This window comes from Oncorhynchus masou, chromosome 10, assembly GCF_036934945.1.
Source record: "Oncorhynchus masou masou isolate Uvic2021 chromosome 10, UVic_Omas_1.1, whole genome shotgun sequence".
NCBI classification, from domain to species: Eukaryota; Metazoa; Chordata; class Actinopteri; order Salmoniformes; family Salmonidae; genus Oncorhynchus; species Oncorhynchus masou.
In genome coordinates this window covers 38,276,876-38,295,719 of record NC_088221.1, presented here as the reverse complement: position 1 = coordinate 38,295,719, position 18,844 = coordinate 38,276,876, and the positions used below count along the sequence as shown (strand labels likewise).

Below are 18,844 nucleotides of genomic sequence, written 5' to 3'. Positions count from 1 at the left end.
CCACCAAACCTACATATTCACCACCCACCACACACAGCTCCCCCACCAAACCTACATATTCACCACCCACACACACACACACAGCTCCCCCACCAAACCTACATATTCACCACCCACACAGCTCCCCCACCAAACCTACATATTCACCACACACACACACAGCTCCCCCACCAAACCTACATATTCACCACCCGCCCACACACACACAGCTCCCCCACCAAACCTACATATTCACCACCCACACACACACAGCTCCCCCACCAAACCTACATATTCACCACCCACACAAAGCACAGCTCCCCCACCAAACCTACATATTCACCGCCCACACACACACACACGCAGCTCCCCCACCAAACCTACATATTCACCACCCACACACACACAGCTCCCCCACCAAACCTACATATTCACCACCCACACAAAGCACAGCTCTCTCTTGACGATAATAACTCCCCTTCTCTCCAGTGATAATGAGCATGGGAATGTATTACATAAGGACAGAGACAGAGAGACGGAGTGAGAGAGAGAGAGGAGAGAAAGAGGGAGAGAGGAGAGCTAAGCCCTATGCTAAAGAAAATTCAAAGAGATGGAATTAAATTACAGCTCTGAACGCAAAGGCCCCCGTCAGAAAAATATCCAGCGTGCGCTGTCCTTTAAGATAAAAACAGAGGCCGTCATTAGTGCTATATACACTCCCCTACATATTTATAACTTTTCATTTGGCTCTATACTTCTGCATTTGGGATTTTAGATGTTTCATACGAGGTAACAGTACAGAATGTCACCGGAGTCTTAACTTCATCCAGAGAGTAACCAGAGACAGGGAGTTCAATCTATGAAGTTATCCACAGGTGTGGGAAGGGCCTCTGTCATATTTCCCAGCATGCTCTGCTGCAGGTTGACCTTTTAAAATTAGTTTTCACATGTAAATTGATTGGTTTTGATCTTCTGCTAAGAAACATACAGATTGGATTAATATAGAAAAATGTATGTGGTTGGATATATAGCAACCGTTAGTGAGATAGTTGTTCCAGTTGACATGGTGTAGGTCATCTTCATGTGCTGTATTTCCTCCCCTACTCTGTCAGGCATTCTAAAATTTAAGTTGAGATGTAAAAGTTCTGGTCATCTTCCATTACGTTGGCTTCCAGAGATTGAATATCACATTGCAAACCACCATAATGTGACACATTAAGAAATATTCAAACAAAGCTTTACATCTTTATAACTCAAAGGAAGTAAACTGAAAGAGAAGAGAACTCTGCTGTAGTTGATTGTTTTTTCAAAACACAGAAGTGTAAAACGGCATGGGACTTGATTAAAAACACTGAAAAGAGTCATCTGGCAAACCGAGTTGGAAGAGGGAACACAGGGGGTGTTTGGAGGAAGTGAGAGAGGGAGGGTGGTAGTAAGTCAATGAAAAGGTCTACGTGATGACAGAACTGTGATTCAGCTAGAGAGGAGAGGTCAAGTCAAACTTCTGTCCACAGATGAGGAGAGACGTGGAGTTACCCAGCAGGCAACTCTGGTTGAAATGGTGTCATTACAACCGGTTTTCAACCAGCTTGCCTGCTGAGGCTTCAGGCTAGCATTCCATCTGATGGTACACCAAACACTCAGAGATTAAGTATCTCATTAGCAAAAATAATAAAACTGTTTCAAATCTCCTAGTTCTCAGCAGAGTCGGCAGTCTAGCATCCATGCCTGAACCAGCACTGTCTCCAGCCCAGTTCCTCTGACATCATCACTGTTGGACATCTCTCAGGTCCGGTCATCTGGTGAGTATGTGTCAACGTGGGCTCACATTCCTTTCCGTTGGCAGGGGCCACTGTTCTTCCAAAGACACCCGTGAGGATGTCTCTCTCCCTGTCCAGAAGCGCTTGGCTAGGCGTTGTTTTGGTGCTGGTCCATGGGAGAACTGGCGACGGTTGGGAAACCTCACTGCTAGACAGAGGCTGGCTGAACAGTAACAGCAGCCATGAACCCTGTCATATCAGGTCCTCTGTTGGGTCACTGGCACAAGTATGTACTATACAACCTTCAGGAACTTCCACACCTTTGAGTATTTCTTGACTGAATTTGTTTTAAATGAGAGTGGAATAATGGTTGAAATGAGTGTGGAGAAATGGAGAGATGGATATGCAGAGCAGCAGCTGGGATTCTTATCTTAGGTGAAGGTGACATTATGCACTACAGGCGGCACAGTTAACCATAAGAACAGCCTCAGGCACCAGAAATAAGGCATAAGCTGTAGAAAGAGAGGGTTGACAGATTTACTACGGTGAAAAGAAACAAAATCTCTCACAGCAAATCTTGTTTGGATGAAGGTCGATAAAAAAGTGCTGACCAGGCTACATTGTTTTGAGACTATTTTCCTTCCTTGTCCGTCATCCATCTTCCATCTTGGAAAGGCTAGCATTTTTTTTGTTGAGGGATGCTTTGAGTGGTAGGTGTCAGAGGGGTGATCTTGATTCCTTTGTAGCTTTCTGTTTGAAGGATTTTCTCCAGAGCACGAAGATGGCTCAAGGTTGAGGTTGACAGGTATAAAAAACAGAGTTAAAATGGCAGAAAAACAACTACAGTGGAAGTCAGATAAGGGGAAAAAAAGTTAAACATTTCTTAAGGAAAACAATTCCTCTAGTGTGTCTTGGGAGTGTGATGGATCCTCCCAGTAAGAACACGTCCAGAGAATAAGTTCCAAATCGTTCATCTGCCCAGACCTGACAGGGACAGGAACGCTCGTGTTCCCACACAATGCCCATGACTCATTCATACTCATTCAGACAACCCCTTACTTACGAACACAGACAGAACGAGCATGCACACAGTCACGCACATACACAAACGGAGGCTGTGAAGAGACCATTCTCCTCCTCTCTCCAGCCCTCAGCAGGATGTGGAGAGTGCGAGACTCCCTATTTTAATGAGTGTCTCTTCTCCAGAGGGATATGCCACGCAGAGACACATCGATTAGAAGTGCAGTGGAGAGATGGATGTAAATAGATATGACAATGGCATGCAGCTGGCCTAGGCTTCAATAGCCAACCTAAAATACTTTTTGGAAAAGCTCTTGGACGTGACATATGACCTACAGTACGTGACATGGTGACTGAAGTGATAATGGATGCCATTCCACACTGTAATTAAATCAATCAACCAACCAATCAATCCTGTACTTACCCACAGTTGACCCAAGCGATGGTGCCCTGTCCTTTGATAACCTGGGCCACGTCAGACAGCAGCTTCAGCTTAGAGTCCCCGGAGGTAGCTATTTACACACACAAGATACGAGGACAGGAGTAGGTTACGATTATGGTTTTTCAATGCCGATACCGATTATTGGAGGACCCAAAAAAAACGATACCGATTAAATCGGTTGATTTTTTTAAAATTGTATTTGTAATAATGACAATTACAACAATATTGAATGAACACTTATTTTAACTTAATATAATACATCAATAAAATCAATTTAGCCTCAAATTAATAATGAAACGTGTTCAATTTGGTTTAAATAATGGTGTTGGAGAAGTAAAAGTGCAATATTTGCCATGTAAGAAAGCTAACGTTCTGAGCAAGGAACTTAAACATGAGAACACATGAAAGCTGGTGGTTCCTTTTAACATGATTCTTCAATATTCCCAGGTAAGAAGTTTTAGGTTGTAGTTATTATAGGAATCATAGGACTATTTCTCTCTATACCATTTGTATTTCATTAACCTTTGACTATTGGATGTTCTTATAGGCATTTTAGTATTGCCAGTGTAGCAGTATAGCTTCCGTCCCTCTCCTCGCTCCTACCTGGGCTCGAACCAGCAACACAACGACAACAGCCACCATCGAAGCAGCGTTACCCATGCAGAGCAAGGGGAACAACTACTAGAAGGCTTAGAGCGAGTGATGTTTGAAACGCTATTAGCGCGCTAACTAGCCAGCCATTTCACTTCGGTTACACCAGCCTCATCTAGAGAGTTGATATGCTTAAAGTCATAAACAGCGCAATATTTGACGCACAACGAAGAGCTGCTGGCAAAATGCACGAAAGTGCTGTTTGAATGAATGTTTACGCGCCTGCTTCTGCCTACCACCGCTCAGTCAGATACTTAGATACTTGTATGCTCAGTCAGATTTTACGCAACACATGACACGCTAGATAATATCTAGTAATATCATCAACCATGTGTAATTAACTAGTGATTATGATTGATTGTTTTTTATAAGATCAGTTTAATGCTAGCTATCAACTTACCTTGGCTTACTGCATTCGCGTAACAGGCAGGCCATTCCGGTCGACCTCTAGTTACAACAGGTGGAGTTACAATACATCTTTCATTACAATATGGGTTACATTACTCAGCTCACCAGCTTTCAATACTCAAGAATCCTAAAACCTGTAATTCACTGAAGGTCAGAGGTCACAACACTCAAAACATGGGACTATGAACTCAAACATTAAATCACAGGAGGGTATACGCAAGTACCACCCATCACCTTGTGACATCACCTAGCCGAGCGTTCACTAGTCTACTTCCAACATGTTACGAGTATCATAAACGCGGCATAGGTCAAGGCCTACTGAGAAAACCATCCAAGAATAAACTGTAATAAACTGTACTGTAACAATACCATGCAACATCACACAATGTCCATTGAGACACAATGTGGACTCAAAGCAGTAAAATAACTGTGGTTGTTTAGTCCCTGCTCAACAACATCACTTTCACACACTTCCTGGTTCAATGGACATCTCGCCTATATTTAGCTTTGCAGGCATTGCCATGATACTGAGGATTAGGGACCCATTGTGCATCCCAAAGGTAGTGCACTATATAGGGAATAAGGTGCCATTTGGGATGTAGAGAATATATTGCCATTTGGGACCCACTACACTTAGTAGAAAGAGGGAGTAGCCGGGGGGGGGGGGGGAATGCCAGAACGCAGCGCCACAGAAACGGCAAGCAATCAATCACGGGGCGGTGTTTGATACGTGCAAGTATTAACCAATGACCTAACACTGTCTGAAATGGCTCATGAATTATGAAACAAATACACGTGGAGGCTCGTATGTACACACATAATTCATGGGAGTGGTGGGGCCTTGAGGGGCCTCTTCCTGTGCACCGACAGGGAGATTATGCTGACAGAGCATCACACGACACACAGCAGGGCTTGACATGAACCGTTTTAGCCACTGTAGGACTGGTTTTTCACTTGTCAGAAAGCTCAAGTTGCTTGTCCAAAAATAAAAACTGGTCTGGAACACCATGGGCCAAAAAGGTGACTGAAATTTGTGTTGTATAATGCAAGGAAGCACTTCACAATAAACATCATTATTATCACTGGTAGTGACAATGGAAGGCTGGCTGCTGGACTCAGTGACAATGGAAGGCTGGCTGCTGGACTCAGTGACAATGGAAGGCTGCTGGTGTTTGAGCCCATGTATTATATCTCCTGAGCAAACGCCTGCATCCCTGTAGCTCTCCAGGAGGAGGGTTGGCCACCTTGCAACATTACAAATACAACCAAGCACTTTTTATGCCTTTATAAAATAAATTCCCTCATTCAATGAACCAGGGATCAACTGGCTAAGGTGGGCGAGGTAGATAACTACTAAGTCTATTTGGAAGGTTAAAATATTCAGTGTTCAGGGGAGATCTTGACAGCATAGGAGTTACTAGTTAATTAGGCTATTCTAAGAATATTTTTTGACTCTGTTAGAATGACATGGCCAGTATTAAATAGAGGAGAAAGCCAATGATGAGCACTAGAGACGGTTTCACAACCGAAGTATGCAGCATGGTTTCATCAACTGCGTGTTTGTTGGCCATTTGCGGTTATATACTAGCGCCGGTGGAAAGTTATCGGACATGACAATGACATTAATGCATGCTAATAGATAAATAGTTAACTAGATAATAAAACAAACTGTTTTGAAATGGCTATCTAATTAGTCTGTATATCATTATTTTACCTGCTGTGCAAATGTCTCCCTCTCTCCTCTGGTAAAGGCCCACACAGAGGTAATGCACAGACCATGATGTTTTCAGGATTGTCGTTGCTGACCAAAAATTTGCTATAACTTGGCAAATAACTCACCAGAAATTATTATCAACAAACATGTGCAAACACGGCTTGCTTTGATCTCAAAAACGAATTTTGCGGCTGCATGATTGAAAGACCGCTGGTGTCTGTCAATGCAGGCCTACAATAATTATACTCTGAAGGCATTGTGCAGAAATTGGGAGGACAGTGAGCCAGATATCACATCTGTAGGACACCGATCCAATTATGATCGGAGTAACCTAAATTGTTTGATAGTGATTTTTATTTACTTAAATCTACAATCTGCTTCTTTACTTGCCCGAGGCAAACAGACAAGACTTCATGTCGAGCCCTGACAAACAACGGCAAACACACGGTGAACTGAGCACTTTCTTCTGGCGTGAAATACGCTAATTAAAATGGAATTAAATGCAAGAGAGGCTGATTTCCCTAATGGCTATAGGTGAACGCAGTTTTATGACTTTATCTGACCGCATTTAGTTTGGGTGTCTTTTTATGTTCAAGTACATTGTTCTATGCTAAAGACGTCACAAGCCGACAAGCATGCAGGTCAATCACGGTCCTTCCAGAATGTTGTTCATCTCCCATTACAAGTGATGGATCAGAGATAATAACAGACCACTATTCGAGATTAGTGTAAACAAAGGCAGGCATATCTAACTTCACATATCATTTTTTACTACAAAGGGCCTAAAGTATGCCCACTGACACACCTGACTTAGTGTAGAGCACCAGGACATAGGCTCTAACCCACCTGACTTACTGTAGAGCACCAGGACATTGGCTCTAACCCACCTGACTTAGTGTAGAGCACCAGGACATTGGTTCGAGTCCGGAGAAGCTTCTTGAAGTCCTTGTGTTCGCTGACCTTCTCTATGAGAGGAGAGACCTTTAACGCCGCCTGCAGCACCGGCACCAGGCACACCTGAAGACATATTGATGATAGATGCTGTATTTATTCAGAGTGACCAACTCACACATCAAATGCTTCAGTGCAGAAGACCGGTCACTTTTGTGATATTATGAGATTGCCAGACACCTGATGTTCAAAACAAAACCTTGTGTAGTTGGTCAGCATCAAAGTTGAAACAAAGACAGATTCTCATCTCATTGTGTGCGACTGTGAGAAGATACCGATTGCATATTCTTCGAGTCCTCTCTCCTTCTCAAAACCCATTGGATGAGAAAGCCAGAGGTCCCTCCCCTCTGACCTTCTCCTCCAATGGGTTTTGAGAAAGAGACAACGCAAGGAGTATGCTATTAAAATCTTCCCTGAGACATTCAAACAAGCTCCAACCTATCACTCATCAAATCATGTCCCAGTCGCCCAATCCCCGATGGAGTACAAAATTAGCTACCAATGTCCTCATTCATCAAATCAAGTGATGAGCGATATACTGTAACGTGATATCAAAACAAGCACCTGTCGGGCAGAGTTTTTTAATTTCCCATGCTGGATACCTCGTATGGGCGTGACGGGAATTCAACAGATTCTCGTCAGTACATTTCAATTAAAACGTAGAATGAAGAAGTGAAGCGTCATCTTGTTTTCTTCTTCCCTGTCTGGATGACTGATGAACTCTAGAGGGGGCATCTATCTCATTTCCTCCTCCTGTCTCTGGGTGTTGGATGTGGGAGGCTGGTGGCCGTGGTATCGGACGGCAGTGTTGAGGAGATGACAAGGTGATGTCCCCTCGGTCGGAGACTCCACGACGGGTGGGTGGAGATGACAGTAAGGGGTAATTATAAAATGGGCTCTCAGGGCCGGCCGAGCGACACCGCTACTATTCTCCACACCACCTCCCCTCTTGTCCGACAACAGCTCTCCTCCTCTGCCATCTACCTGTGCCTCTCCACCCCTCCCCTCAAGCCTCTCCACTCTCCCCACGAGCCACTCCCCTCGAGCCACTCCCCGCGAGCCACTCCCCTCGAGCCGCTCCCCACTCCCTCGAGCCGCTCCCCTCGAGCCACTCCCCTCGAGCCTCTCCCCACTCCCCTCGAGCCGCTCCCCACTCCCCACTCCCCTCGAGCCTCTCCCCACTCCCCTCGAGCCTCTCCCCACTCCCCACGAGCAACTCCCCTCGAGCCTCTCCCCACGAGCCTCTCCCCACTCCCCTCTCCCCACTCCCCTCTCCCCACTCCCCTCGAGCCACTCCCCTCGAGCCACTCCCCTCGAGCCAGTCCCCTCTCCCCATGAGCCAGTCCCCTATCCCCTCTCCCCACGAGCAACTCCCCTCGAGCAGCTCCCCACGAGCCTCTTCACGCTCCCCTCGAGCCGCTCCCCGCTCCCCTCGAGCCGCTCCCCTCGAGCCGCTCCCCACGAGCCGCTCCCCACGAGCCGCTCCCCACGAGCCGCTCCCCACGAGCCGCTCCCCACGAGCCGCTCCCCACGAGCCGCTCCCCATACGACACCCCTCCACTACTACTCCTCTGCTTGGCTAGACCATCTGAAAAAGGGAGAGTGGAGAGAGGAGGCACTGAAGCAACCACTGTGCAGAATGAAAGGGGAGCTTTAAAGTACAACTTACTGAAGTGGGATAATATGTATCCACCGTACTGTAGCCTACCTCACAAAAGAGTTTGACTGATAGCTGTGCTAAATGGGATTTGAAAATGCATCCATTTGTGAGACAATGTGGGAGTATGAACTAACTGTATACAAAAGAGTAGTTAAGGCAACAGACAAAAGTAGTATTGAAGTTTGTGCGGGATGGAGTCAGTCCTCGGCTATGAGTGCGGGACGGAGTCAGTCCTCGGCTATGAGTGCGGGACGGAGTCAGTCCTCGGCTATGAGTGCGGGACTCAGTCCTCGAGTGCGGGACGGAGTCAGTCCTCGGCTATGAGTGCGGGACGGAGTCAGTCCTCGGCTATGAGTGCGGGACGGAGTCAGTCCTCAGCTATTTGAGAGCATCTGGAGGCAGCTCTTGTACTGAGGCAGGCCTATTTCACAGCTACATGAACATTGGACCCTTTACAAATGTAAGAAAGGCTGGTGATGATTTCTGCCCCCGACGATCACATTTCTCCAGGCTCATTTACAGAGTGGGTATGCATAATGCATACTGTTGAGAAGATCAACAGAAAGAATCATAAACAGAACACAATCATATTCACAGGATGTGGCTAGATAGTATTATGGTGAAATGAAAGCAGTACTATATAGAGTGGATAATAGAGAGAATGTGAGCACGGGAGAGAATGTGAGCACGGGAGAGAATGTGAGCACGGGAGAGGATGTGAGCACGGGAGAGAATGTGAGCACGGGAGAGGATGTGAGCACGGGAGAGGATGTGAGCACGGGAGAGGATGTGAGCACGGGAGAGAATGTGAGCACGGGAGAGGATGTGAGCACGGGAGAGGATGTGAGCACGGGAGAGGATGTGAGCACGGGAGAGGATGTGAGCACGGGAGAGGATGTGAGCACGGGAGAGGATGTGAGCACGGGAGAGGATGTGAGCACGGGAGAGGATGTGAGCACGGGAGAGGATGTGAGCATCGGGAGAGGATGTGAGCACGGGAGAGGATGAGCACGGGAGAGGATGTGAGCACTGGAGATTGATGTGAGCACGGGAGAGGATGTGAGCACGGGAGAGGATGTGAGCACGGGAGAGGATGTGAGCATCGGGAGAGGATGGAGCACGGGAGAGAATGTGAGCACGGGAGAGGATGGTGCATTGGGAGAGGATGTGAGCACGGGAGAGGATGTGAGCAAGAGGATGTGAGCACGGGAGAGGATGTGAGCACGGGAGAGGATGTGAGCACGGGAGAGGATGTGAGCACGGGAGAGGATGTGAGCATGGGAGAGGGAAACGGACATCAGGATGGATGGAGCAACACACAGAATGAGGAGAGGATTTGCAAACCTTTTCTGGACCATTGACATTGTTGTGCTCGCCGCTCACGCATCACATCCCCTGACATTTGACAGGCAGCCAATACTGCAACAAGTCCTATCAATGGCTGGGCTGCTACCTGGCAATCGGTGCATTGGTTGGTTCCCCTACACTACCTATTACTAAAGCTTCCCCTCGTTTGGCTTAGGCCATGACATGAGGGCACTGCTGTGTGTCAATGTGAGCAGCATCCTAATGACAGGACTGTCTGCCTTCACAATACACCAGCACTCAGTCATGACTAGAGACCACAGTCCCTAGTGATCAGCAGGAGGACAGGTTTAGACTAGAGACCACAGTCCCTGGTGATCAGCAGGAGGACAGGTTTAGACTAGAGACCACACTCCCTAGTGCTGGAGACAGACAGAGACACTGCATGCTAGCTCTAGCTCATCTTCATAGCCTCAGGGATGTCTTAGTGAGAAGTGAACGTAATGAGGGTGAAAAACAGGCCACTTGGCTGTTAGGCTCTTGTTTCATGATGTGGCTGTAACTTTAACACATTGGATTATGTCTTTGTTTAAGCTATTTCTAATAGTTTAAGCATTGATTCCTCAAACCTCAACGATCGTCAGATCTCTCATGGGACAGAATTTGAGGCTGAAGAGGTGGTGATTTGTTTCTGAAGATAGATCTACTCCCTAACCAACTCAAACTAACCCTCTTGCTACACCAATAAGTCCAATGTTTGCATACACACTTTTAGGGATTATAGGATTTTTAACTTAAAATATAAACCATTACACTGTTTTTATATTTTAACTGTAAATGTTTCAGCATTTGTTGTCCACCCAGGTACAGGAACCATCAGGTCACCAATACAGACAGGGTCTTTTAGACAGGCAAACATAATGGGTCAGACTTAGCCCATGAATTCCTCTTAGTCCCAGTCCAGAATTAGAATCTATTGCAAATCCTTTGATTATTGATCAAATTCACTTCATATGCCGTATCACAGCTAGGTGACATTTCCAATAAGACAGGCAGGCAGCTCTTTCTGTAGTGCCTCCTGCAACTGCATCCTAAATGGCATCTTATGTATAGTGCTCTACTTTGACCAGGGCAGGGCCCATAGGACTCTGGTCTAAAGTAGTGCACTATATACAGAGGATGACGTACCACACCGACCGTCCTACAATCTAAGCTAGATGCCCTCAATCTCACACAAATTCTCAAGGAAGCTACCAGGTACAACCCCAAATCCGTAAACATGGGCACCATCATAGATATCATCCTGACCAATTTACCCTCTAAATACACCTCCGCTGTTTTCAACCAGGATCTCAGCGATCACTGCCTCATTGCCTGCATCCGTTATCGGTCCGCGGTGAAAAGACCACCCTCATCACTGTCAAAACACTTCCTGAAACACTTCTGCGAGCAGGCCTTCCTAAACAACCTGGCCCAGGTATCCTGGAAGGATATTGACCTCATCCTGTCAGTAGAGGATGCCTGGTTATTCTTTAAAAAAGTGCTTTCCTCACCATATTCAATAAGCATCCCTTTAAAAAAATACAACTAAGAACAGATATAGCCCTTGGTTCACTCCAGACTTGACTGCCCTTGACCAGCACAAAAACATCCTGTGGCGTACTGTATTAGCTGCGAATAGTCCACGCGATATGCAACTTTTCAGGGAAGTCAGGAACCAATATAGACAGGCAGTTAGGAAAGCAAAGGCTAGCTTCTTCAAACAGAAATGTGCATCCTGCAGCACTAATTCCAAAACGTTTTGGGACACTAAAGTTCATGGAGAATCAGAGCACCTCCTCCCAGCTGCCCACTGCACTGAGACTAGGAAACAATGTCACCACCGATAAATCTATGATAAAGGAGAATTTCAATAAGCATTTCTCTATGGCTGGCCATGCCTTCCACCTGGCTACCCTCACCCCCCACAGCAACTTGCCCAAGCCCCCACCCCCCTCCCCGCTTCTCCCTCATCCAAACAGCTGACATTCTGAAAGAGCTGCAAAATCTGGATCCCTACAAATCAGTTGGGCTAGACAATCTGGACCCTCTCTTCCTAAAATTATCCGCCGCCATTGTTGCAACCATCCTATTACTAGTCTGTTCAACCTCTCTTTCGTATCGTCTGAGATTCCTAAAGATTGGAAAGCTGCCGAGGTCATCTACCTCTTCAAAGGGGGAGACACTCTGGACCCAAACTGTTACAGACCTATATCCATCTTGCCCTGCCTTTCTAAAGTCTTTGAAAGCTAATTGAACAAACAGATCACTGACCATTTCAAATCCTACCGTACCTTCGCCGCTATGCAATCAGGTTTCCGAGCTGGTCACAGGTGCACCTCAGCCATGCTCAAGGTCCTAAACGATATCCTAACCGCCATCGATAAAAGACAGTACTGTGCAGCTGTATTCATCGCCCAGGCCAAGGCTTTCAACTCTGTCAATCATCACATTCTTATCGGCAGAGTCAACAGCCTTGGTTTCTCTAATGGCTGCCTCGCCTGGTTCACTAACAACTTAGATAAGAGTTCAGTGTGTCAAATTGGAGGGCCTGTTGTCTGGACCTCTGGCAGTCTCTATGGGTGTGCCACAGAGACCAATTCTCAGGCCAAGTCTTTTCTCTGTATATATCAATGATGTCGCTCTTGCAGCTGGTGATTCACTGATCCACCTCTACGCAGACGACACCATTCTGTATACTTCTGGCCTTTTGGACATTGTGTTAACAAACCTCCAGACGAGCTTCAAAGCCATACAACACTCCTTCCGTGACTTCCAACTGCTCTTAAATGCTAGTAAAACTAAATGCATGCTCTTCAACTGATCGCTACCAGCACCGCCCGCCCGACTAGCATCACTACTCTGGACGATTCTGACTTAGAATATGTTGACAATTACAAATATCTAGGTGTCTGGTTAGACTGTAAACTCTCCTTGCAGATTCACATTAAACATCTCCAATCCAAAATTATATCTAGAATCGGCTTCCTATTTTGCAACAAAGCATCCTTCACTCATGCTGCAAAACATACCCTCGTAAAACTGACTATCCTACCGATCCTTGACTTTGGCGATGTGATTTACATAATAGCCTCCAACACTCTACTCAGCAAATTGGATGCAGTCTATCACAGTGCCATCCGTTTTGTCACCAAAGCCCCATATACCACCCACTACTGCGACCTGTATGCTCTCGTTGGCTGGCCCTTGCTTCATATTCGTCGACAAACACACTGGCTCCAGGTCATCTATAAGTCTTTGCTTGGTAAAGCTCCACCCTATCTCAGCTCACTGGTCACCATAGCAACACCCACCCGTAGTACACGCTCCAGCTGGTATATTTCACTGGTCATCCCCAAAGCCAACTCCACCTTCGGCTGCCAATGACTGGAACGAATTGCAAAAATCACTGAAGTTGGAGACTTCTATCTCCCTCACTAACTAAGCGTCAGGTGTCAGAGCAGCTTTCCGATTGCTGCAGCTGTACACAGCCCATATTTGTTTTTCTGCTCTTTTGCACACCAGTATTTCTACCTGCACATCCTCATCTGCCCATATATCACTCCAGTGTAAATAGCTAAATTGTAATTATTTCATCACTATTGGCCTATTTATTGCCTTACCTCCTTACTTCATTTGCACACACTGTATACAGATTTATCTATTGTGTTATTGACTGTATGTTTGTTTATCCCATGTGTAACTGTTGTTTTTGTCACACTGCTTTGCTTTATCTTGGCCAGGTCGCAGTTGTAAATGAGAACTTGTTCTCAACTGACCTACCTGGTTAAATAAAGTTGATATAAAATAAATAAAATAAAATTTGGGACAGAGCCCGAGCATTTGAATATATTAAGAAAGTCCATTATCACACTTTGCACCAACCTTCATCCCCCCAAAAGTGTCACGTTACATCAGTGTAAAAAATGCCACACACACTAAGCAGCCAGCAGAGAGATCCAGGCTGGCAGCTCACTCTCCAAGAGCTCGCAACCCTCCATCTGGGGTGACAAATCTGCTTAATAAAAGTCGGCCCATTTTAGGTTTTAGGGGCCGTACTGAATCAACGCAAATCAGACTGCTGTTCTGTTTGTCAAACTCTCTCCTTCATTTTGCTCTTGATTAATGAGACGAACAGCAGCAATGGAGATCAACGTGTGTGTGGCAGCCCTTTTCAATTATCAACCACTGATCTCAGAAGATGGATTATGAACACCTCTCTCAAATGACCGATGTCACAAATGGCACTCTATTCCCTATGGGTCCTGGTCAAAAATAGTGCACTATATAGGAAATGGGGTGCAATTTGGGATGTAGCCAATGTGTTCCGTCCTGTGTAATTGATGGAGATGGAGCCATTGATGTATGAATAACTCTAGGGTGGTTAGTGTTTGTTGTGGCAGCTCACCGCACTAAGGCAACCGACCAACCCACCATGATGGGGAGGTGAAGATGACCCTCAATCCAGATTAAAGAAGTTTAAAAATTGCTTTGACACGCAGCTAGGCAAGAAATACAGTGGGACAGTCTTCAGCACACAGAGACAGAGCAGTCAGTCTCCCTTAATCTCCACACACACCCACTGTGATGTCATTTCCCTGCCTGCAATCGCACAACAGTAGGCTACAGTAGCACCCACCTTTGTTTGACATGGTAGCCACTAAACCATACAACAGGATGCTGAACAGGAATGGTCCCAGGGCACAAGGCTCGAGATTGGAATGATGTGGAAATCCAGTCATTATGTGGCCAGTCTATCAAGGACTGAGCGAGGAGTTGGTTAAAGTGTAGGCTAATGCAATGTAACCTTTTTTTTGTAGCAACCAACTAAGTTACATTTGTAGCAAACTTTACATGTAACAAGCAAAGAATGTATCAATCACTCAATGAAAGTAAAGTATAACAAGATATCATCATAAAATATTTTAAAATGACTGACCAACATACATACATACCCATGAGAGTCATAATAAACCAAACTGTGTTGAATCACATAGCTAGCTGGAAGTGAATCTAAAGGACATTTTGATCAGAAATGTAAACCACGTCAACCATGGAAAAAGTAGCAAATTGGTGGTGGTTAACCAGTAAAGCAACGGTCAGTGCTATCAGGGATCCTTGGGACGTCCCTACCCCCCATTGAAGTTGACATTTCTAACGGTTAGGTAAGGGTTATGATTAGGGTATATGTTTCCCAAGAAATCCGGATAGCACTGAACTAGGCATGCAGATGAATAGAAACCTGAATTGAAATCTTCAGCAATGTAACAGATTGATTGTCTTATATTGTAGATTATGCAGAATAACCGTTCATTATTTTCAAGTCTCTGTCCAACCAGGTTAATTTTGCGTTCTCAAAGAATTTCAATATACATTATCGGGAGAGACACTAGATGCCTTGTGCTGGTAGTCAATTCACGAGGACGTTTTTGATCAAATAATATTAAATGTTGGCGAATATCGGTATGTAACTACAGCGAGATATACAATATTCACTTGTTTTTTAGGTTTAGGCTATTTTTGAGTCTCAAGTTCAGCCTCTGATTTAAAATTGCTAAGGCCGTGCTGTCAACTTTGGTTGCCTTCACGAAGACGCGGAAAAGACACGCAGGCGTTTGCAGGTTTAATAAAGAATATTGAAAAAATACATGTAATTAAAACATTAGGCTTATCGGTGTCTCTCTCTATATATATATATATTTCACAAACAACTTACCAAGAAGACGAATGTGTACATTTTCAGCTCTCTCATCCGACTACCGTAGCGGTTCCAAGAAGCCATGATGCCGTTGCCACGTCTAGATACGCACGCGCAATCGGTTTTCCACGGATTCTTGAACAGCCCGCAAAGCTGCTTAGGAAATGTAGTTTTGGAGGATATAGTTAGCATTGCAGGCATTGATTTCAGGCAGGTTGACGTTAACCCTTACCTTGACCATTCTGGAGTTAATGCCTAACCTTTAGATGTCTAAGTTTAATGCCTAAACGTAACTTTAACCGTAGATATTCTGAGTTAATGCCTAAACTAAATTAAGCACCAGCTGTCAGAGCAGCTCACAGATCACTGCACCTGTACATAGCTCATCTGTAAATAGCCCAACCAATCTACCTCATCCCCATACTGTATTTATTTATTTATCTTTCTCCTTTGCACCCGAGTATGTCAACTTGCACATTCATCTTCTGCACATCCTACCATTCCAGTGTTTAATTGCTATATTGTAATTAATTTGCCACCATAACCTATTTATTGCCTTACCTCTCCTATCCTACCTCATTTGCACATGCTGTATATATTTCTACTGTATTATTGATTGTATGTTTGTTTATTCCATGTGTAACTCTGTGTTGTTGTATGTGTCGAACTGCTTTGCTTTATCTTGGCCAGGTCGCAGTTGTAAATGAGAACTTGTTCTCAACTTGCATACCTGGTTAAATAAAGGTGAAATGAAAAAAAAAACTTAACCATAGACACTTCAGAATTAGACTTTTGAGAAACATGGTTGAACTTCTAATTCTGACGTGAGACTGTGAGAGCTAGTTGCAGCATGCACCTCTCATCACATTGTGGTACAGTGTCTATTTAAATGCAATGTTGCTAGGGCCTATGTTATTTATTTGCAAATACATGGGAACATCACCCAACCAAAGATCCACATCTGGAAAGCCAGTATGATGAGGAGGTGTCGTGAACTGCTCTCAACCTGTGCCAGTGGCGGGAATGGCCAGTCACACCACTCTGAACTATTCAAACTTCAAATCTGAAATTAACTTCTACATCACATCACCAGATAATAATGAAATAAGTAATGTCAATGAAGTGTATTATAAGGCTATAGAACAGTGGGGTAATACCTCACAAGCCCTTACTCAATACTCCAAGTACTATAAGCGCTTGTTTTTTTTAAATGCAAATTCTCTCTTGTACACCCCTCTCAGTTGGAGTTGCGATGGTCCTTGTACTAGCGTCCAACTCACAGAGAGAACGCAGTAACCAGCGCAGGTCGTTATGTGAGCGAGACACATCGAAGAGAGGAGATACCCTTCCAATGAGGTAGCCTGACGAATCAAGTAGAGCCCTCGAGTTTTGCGTGACATTTCGAACAAGTTGGAAAAAACATCAAAGGTAAGAATACAATTTAATTGATCTATTGGACGGTTCAATTGCACCCCTTGGTTGTATTTAAACCTTTGCAGCTGGCTCTACAGAGCCTACTATAATTTACAATAGTAATTATATTTAAATTTAACTTTTAAAAGGAAATATAGAAATCACTTTCTAATCTTTAGCCTTTTATTTTGGAGTGAGTATCCTGTCCAAAAATTGTAATAGCTATAGATAAGGCATAAAACACACATTTGGTCAATTAATAAGGGATATAATAGCCTATATTGAGCACCGTTTTCCCATTTTACATCTAAACAATTTATCATAAGATTAATTTGAAGTTTCAGTTCACAAATGTTTTCACTTAGATATATCAGTATTTCTGGGTGCCTCTTATTTTGTCCATTTTACCATACCTTGAATAGAGGGCTCTGTTGGCGTCGTAGTTTGTTCCATAATATCGCATATTTATTCAGAGCAGTTAGCGGTTCTTTTATACCGCTTCAGCTTTACTTTCTAATCACGTTCCAGCCGAGGATCAGAGGCATTTCTGGGCTGCAGGAACCTACCGCCACATTTCCACTGTTACAAACTTACTTGTGTTGTGCTGTCCGTAATCAGGAACCGTGGGGTGAGGCTAGTTAGACAGATGTAGTTCCCACATAGTAGGCTACTGTCCAGATCAGCTTTTTAGTTGTCTTTGTCTTTATATTCTCTTTTGTCCTGTGATTAGACATGTCTGTTTCTTAAAGAAATTAGAATAGTGGTGTCATAAAATAACATTGAAATGACTCATGCCGCTTGGAGAATAGACCTTGCACTGGTTGTCCCATTTTCTTTAGTATTGCGCAACGGTTATTGTAGGTGCCAGGTTGAATGTGGATGATAATATTCAATATTTATACTGTCATCCCGCTGACACCAGGTTGAATATCAATTTTACAGTTTACAGATTTTGCTATAAAGCTGAGATAATCGTAGTCGTTTTCTCATAGAGAACATTAAATCAAAAGCGACCGCGAATAGCATTCCCTTATTGCTACATGATGTGAAGTCGATTCATTATTAGGGTGTCGAAATGAAGAACAATAAGTGAATACAATCAAAGGCCGAGTTATGAATAGCATTGATTCTGGTGGTAGGTGAAGTCTCTCCCCCTTTACGCATCTCAGACACTTCTATTCTGTAAGCCATGTTCACCCTGTGGCCACATTGCGTAGAATAACATGGAATTACTTCAGTTATTACAACACAACTCAACAGAGAAACGGTAAATAATCAAGACTAAGTTGAAACACCAACAGATTCCTTTATCAAGTTCAAGGCTCATTTCAAAATTTGTATTAAATGCCGTTTAGAATTGTACATTTTCAGAGAGCGGTAGAGGGCAGTGTTCGGCGACGCTGCACAGCTGCAGAACCTACAGGCAGGTGACAGAGACAGAGAGAGAGGCGGAGGAGAATAGACGACATTTAGAATGTGACTAAAATACTTTACGAACTGCATTAGCCTGTAATATTTTATTATACTATTATATTTTCGAATATTTTTTCTAAAGATAAAATATTCCTTGAGCCTGAAATACTGTCGGGAAAAAAAGTTGTTTTGTTGGGCTATATAGAGTGAAAACAACGAGAGGCTATCTGACAGCACCGAAATCAGAGGTTAATAGTTTATTCCCCACCGGTTTGTCTATGCAACCTCTGCCAACACATCTGTTTCTCTAAATGAATTGCAGCTGTGCTGTTGAATGTTGTTCAAGATATATGCATGTCAAATATATTTCAGTCCGTGAGCAGTTAGTTTA

At 44.3% G+C, this 18,844-nt stretch overlaps 2 protein-coding genes across 14 annotated transcripts in view; one reads left to right on the top strand and one right to left on the bottom strand.

The window, feature by feature from the left end:
* LOC135547588 (protein disulfide-isomerase A5-like) overlaps positions 1 to 15,726 on the bottom strand; it is a 54,479-nt gene extending 38,753 nt beyond the window's left edge. Inside the window, exons 1-3 of the mRNA XM_064976727.1 lie at positions 15,646 to 15,726; positions 6,862 to 6,991; positions 3,184 to 3,271 (exon numbers count right to left, since the gene is read on the bottom strand). Coding sequence (XP_064832799.1) covers positions 3,184 to 3,271; positions 6,862 to 6,991; positions 15,646 to 15,711 — 284 coding nt within the window. The 5' untranslated portion in view covers positions 15,712 to 15,726. The remainder of the gene's footprint in view (positions 1 to 3,183; positions 3,272 to 6,861; positions 6,992 to 15,645) is intronic.
* Positions 15,727 to 16,095: 369 nt separating this feature from the next.
* Positions 16,096 to 18,844, top strand: part of LOC135547586 (semaphorin-5B-like) — a 294,439-nt gene continuing 291,690 nt past the window's right edge. For all 13 annotated transcript variants that reach the window (XM_064976720.1, XM_064976725.1, XM_064976724.1 and 10 more), the window contains exon 1: positions 16,096 to 17,055. The gene's annotated coding sequence lies outside the window, so the exon portion shown is untranslated. The remainder of the gene's footprint in view (positions 17,056 to 18,844) is intronic.